Source organism: Carassius carassius, chromosome 9 (assembly GCF_963082965.1).
Source record: "Carassius carassius chromosome 9, fCarCar2.1, whole genome shotgun sequence".
Taxonomy (NCBI): domain Eukaryota; kingdom Metazoa; phylum Chordata; class Actinopteri; order Cypriniformes; family Cyprinidae; genus Carassius; species Carassius carassius.
The window spans coordinates 7,550,978-7,554,785 of record NC_081763.1 but is presented as its reverse complement, the minus strand read 5'-3'; the positions used below and the strand labels follow the sequence as shown (position 1 = coordinate 7,554,785).

General features: G+C 43.1%; 1 protein-coding gene across 1 annotated transcript; it reads left to right on the top strand.

Annotated features, from left to right (window-relative positions):
* The first annotated feature begins 214 nt into the window (after window positions 1–214).
* On the top strand, window positions 215–2,885 carry LOC132148509 (WAP, Kazal, immunoglobulin, Kunitz and NTR domain-containing protein 2-like). Its single transcript, XM_059557197.1, has 2 exons — window positions 215–418; window positions 1,350–2,885. The coding sequence occupies exons 1-2, from the start codon at window positions 215–217 to the stop codon at window positions 2,862–2,864; spliced, it is 1,719 nt and encodes a 572-aa protein (XP_059413180.1). The 3' UTR covers window positions 2,865–2,885.
* The last annotated feature ends 923 nt before the right edge of the window (window positions 2,886–3,808 follow it).

The window sequence follows — 3,808 nt, the reverse complement described above, 5'->3', positions numbered from 1 at the left end:
TCGAACCCGCAAACTATAATCTCCCAGCACTGATGAACGTCGCGCGCGCATCGACCTCTCCTCCACTCCACAAACCTCTTGAACGGATCGCACGTCCTCGTCGAGCCGGGGTCCCCACTTACTTGAGCCCTGTCTTACGCACAAGGATGTGACCGCGTAGCTTTTCGACCCCTACGACGTTTTCTTTTTGGAAAGGGCTTCTTATCGGCTGGATATGTGGTGGATGCTGTTTCCCAGATGGATCTGGTTTTTGTTTGGACAGTTCTGCGTTTTGCGTTTGGACTTGCGGGCGAGAGCGATGCCAATGACCCTGTCCAAAGTGGTTTATTCTCACGCGGGGATGTGTCCGAACGAGATAAACCCAAACCTGTGGGTGGATGCCATGAGCACCTGCGCGCGAGAGTGCGAGTCCGACCAGGTGAACTTAAGACGCTCCATTCCAGCATGGCTCTGTTTTTATAATACGTCTAAAAAAAAAAAAAAAAAAACATTACACTTTTTTTTTTATATTAGTAGGCCTACTAATATATCGCTTTCTTAGTTTCTAGTTTTCGTGCTATAATGAGAGTATCATTTCGAGGCATTAGACTGATTAATTAAATTTAATAATAAAATGTGTATTAATTTGTAAATTTAGATTTTTAACAACAATTTGGGAATAAACTATGGTTATCATTGTGCATTTTAATATATTTACCACGTTAAACAAGGTTTTACTCCGAAGTACCATAGTTGCATACGTTTTTTTCAGTATAGTGTGAATGTAATATGTATATAATATAAATAGTTTTTTTAATATTAGCAACCACTGTCATCAAAAAGGAGAAAGTGACAGAAAAATAACAGAAAAAAAAGTCTGGAGATATTATTTTTTTATTTTATTTTACTATGAACATAATATTATAGTTTGGCTATAACCATGATTACCATAGTAATTTTTTATAAGGGTATATTTGCAGTATCCCCTTTGCAGCATATATAAATAAATTATCATACAATAATTGTACGATAAATAAAAAAAAGTGTATTTCATGTTCACATTAAAATGTTAACATTATAAAATAACATGTTTTTTTTCTAAGAACTAAGTCTATTTATTAATCCCGATGTCATTAAGTATAACATATTGACCCATTTAAATTGCTATAAGACCAGAAAATGCCTAATTCAATAAGTTTAGTAATTAAAACATAGTTTGTTCTCCTCGTTTGAATTCAGTGAAAAACATTAGCTTTTAGCCTATGCTAAAATAAAAAATGGACTTCTAACAGTCCTACAGTTTCAGACAAGCTAATAACTTCCACAAACTTTGGGCACACTCCTAATGGCATATCTTTTTGTTCCTCTAGGACTGTGAGCCGTTTGAGAAATGCTGTTCAAATGTTTGTGGACACAAGAGCTGTGTGGCTGCCCGCTACATGGACGTTAAGGGCAGGAAAGGTCCAGTAGGGATGCCCAAAGGGGTCACTTGTGACAAATTCATGTGCACCCAACAGGGTTCAGTGTGTGAAATCTGGGACGGACAGCCGGTGTGCAAATGCCAGGACCGTTGTGGACGGGAACCCCATTTTACATGCGCCTCAGATGGCATGACCTACTACAACAAGTGCTACATGGATGCTGAGGCCTGTACCAGGGGCGTCACCCTCACCGAAGTCACCTGCAGGTACCACTTTAGCTCGTCCAACACCAGCCCTCTTCCAGCAGAGACCACTGCCCAGCCCACCACCGCCCATCTTGAGACCACACCAATGGACATTCAACGTCCCATCGTGGTCAGCAATCCAGCACACCACTTTGTGTTCGTGGGCGAAACGGCCAGCTTCCTCTGCGAGGTCACAGGAAAACCGAAGCCGGCGATTACGTGGGAAAAACAGATCGACGGTAAAGAGAACACTGTAATGCAACCCAACCATGTGCAAGGAAACATAGTAGTTACTAACATCGCCCAGCTGGTCATATACAACGCCCAGGTCCAGGATGCCGGCATCTACACCTGCACTGCCTCAAACCAGGCTGGATCTGTGCAAGCCCATTTCCCACTCTCTGTGGTCCCCAGGGAGCAGAGCAATCCGGAGATGGTCATGAATTCCACTCGCCTACCTGCTGAGGAGTGTCTGAAAACACCTGATATGGGCGACTGCGGAGAGAAGAGCATGAAGTGGTACTATGAAGCCAAGCGCAACAATTGCTTTGCCTTCACGTACAGCCAGTGTAATAAAAACCGAAACCTTTTTGATACCTATGAGTTGTGCATGCTGTCCTGTGGAGCGGAGCTTGCAGCACCTTGCTCCCTACCTAGTGTACAAGGTCCCTGCAAGGCTTACAAACCACGCTGGGCTTACAGCTACGCACTCAAGAAATGCCAGTCATTTGTTTATGGAGGCTGCGGAGGCAACGAGAACAACTTCGAGAGCAAGGACGCCTGTGAGGACATGTGCCCCTTCCCCAAGCCTCACAATTGCAAGCTGTGCAAACCCCGGCAGAAGATGGTCCCGAGCTTCTGCAAGAGTGACTTTGTGGTTTTGGGATGTATTACGGAGTTGACCGAGGACCACGACTCTGGCCACGCGCTCATCACTGTGGAGGAGATCTTGAAGGATGAGAAGATGGGGCTGCGGTTCTTCGGGCAAGAACCTCTGGAGGTGACACTGCTCAATATGGATTGGAACTGTCCCTGTCCGAACATAACGAGAGCCGAGGGACAGATGATCATCATGGGGGACGTTCACAACGGCATGGCTGTGCTGCAGCCCGACAGCTTCGTGGCCACTTCTAGTGTACGGCGTGTTCGCAAACTCCGTGAGGTTATCAACAAAAAGACTTGTGACGTTTTGAAGGAGTTCAGCAGCACAAAGTACTAGGGCGCTTATGTCATCTGAATCTCTGGACATCCTAAACCGGGTGCATCAGGGCCACTGCCCGCAAAGTTATCTTCTACACACCTGCCTAGTGTGAAACTCTGCTGGATGGTGACCTACCAGCAACAGGATTGGACGCCTCTGTCCTAAACCTACATGCCTGCATCTCACATGCTTTTCTTCATGAAGCAGACTCTCTCACAAACTTGACTTGTAGAATCTACAATCATATGTCGTGCTTCTGCCGCAGCATGCAGCTGCTTGATTTATCCATGGAGAGATTAAATATGTGTTTTACACTGTGTGAATGACACATAGGCGTGCATATATATTAGATGATTTCATGCAATAGTATTACCTTATTTGCATCTTATTAACAAATGCCTTGCATGCAGTTGCTGAAATCGAATCTTCAGTAAAAGCAGGTGGTTAAATGTTACTAACCTAAAATTTTATTTATACTTCATGATGATGACTTCATTGAAGCTGAAGAGTGTCATTTTTCGAAGTCGGAATAAGCTCCATATTTACAATGGAGAGGCAATTCTCAGTAAGTTGTTTTTTAACTGATCTGAACCCAGAAAAGTGTAAACCGAAGTGACCATTACTATGTTTGTTTGAGCAGCCTGGCACATTCAACCACTTTTTGTCCAACCATTGGCGGAGTGCTCAGTCAATTTTGCAATTTCATTTGGTGGCACAGAAATTACACACAATTATCAAGCCATGTCGTTCTTAAACGCAAAGAAACATGACATGTTAAATACTCTTTTTTTTTTGTGCTGTAATCGTTTGTTCCGTCTATTTATGCTTTTACATTACTACCATTTATTGAAACAAAGGTAGTCCTATGTACGTGCTTCACAGAGTATGTTACGTGTTTTCCTGTCAAACCATACAATGGCATATGTATAATGAGATTAAAACTATTATTTGAAAATGTATTA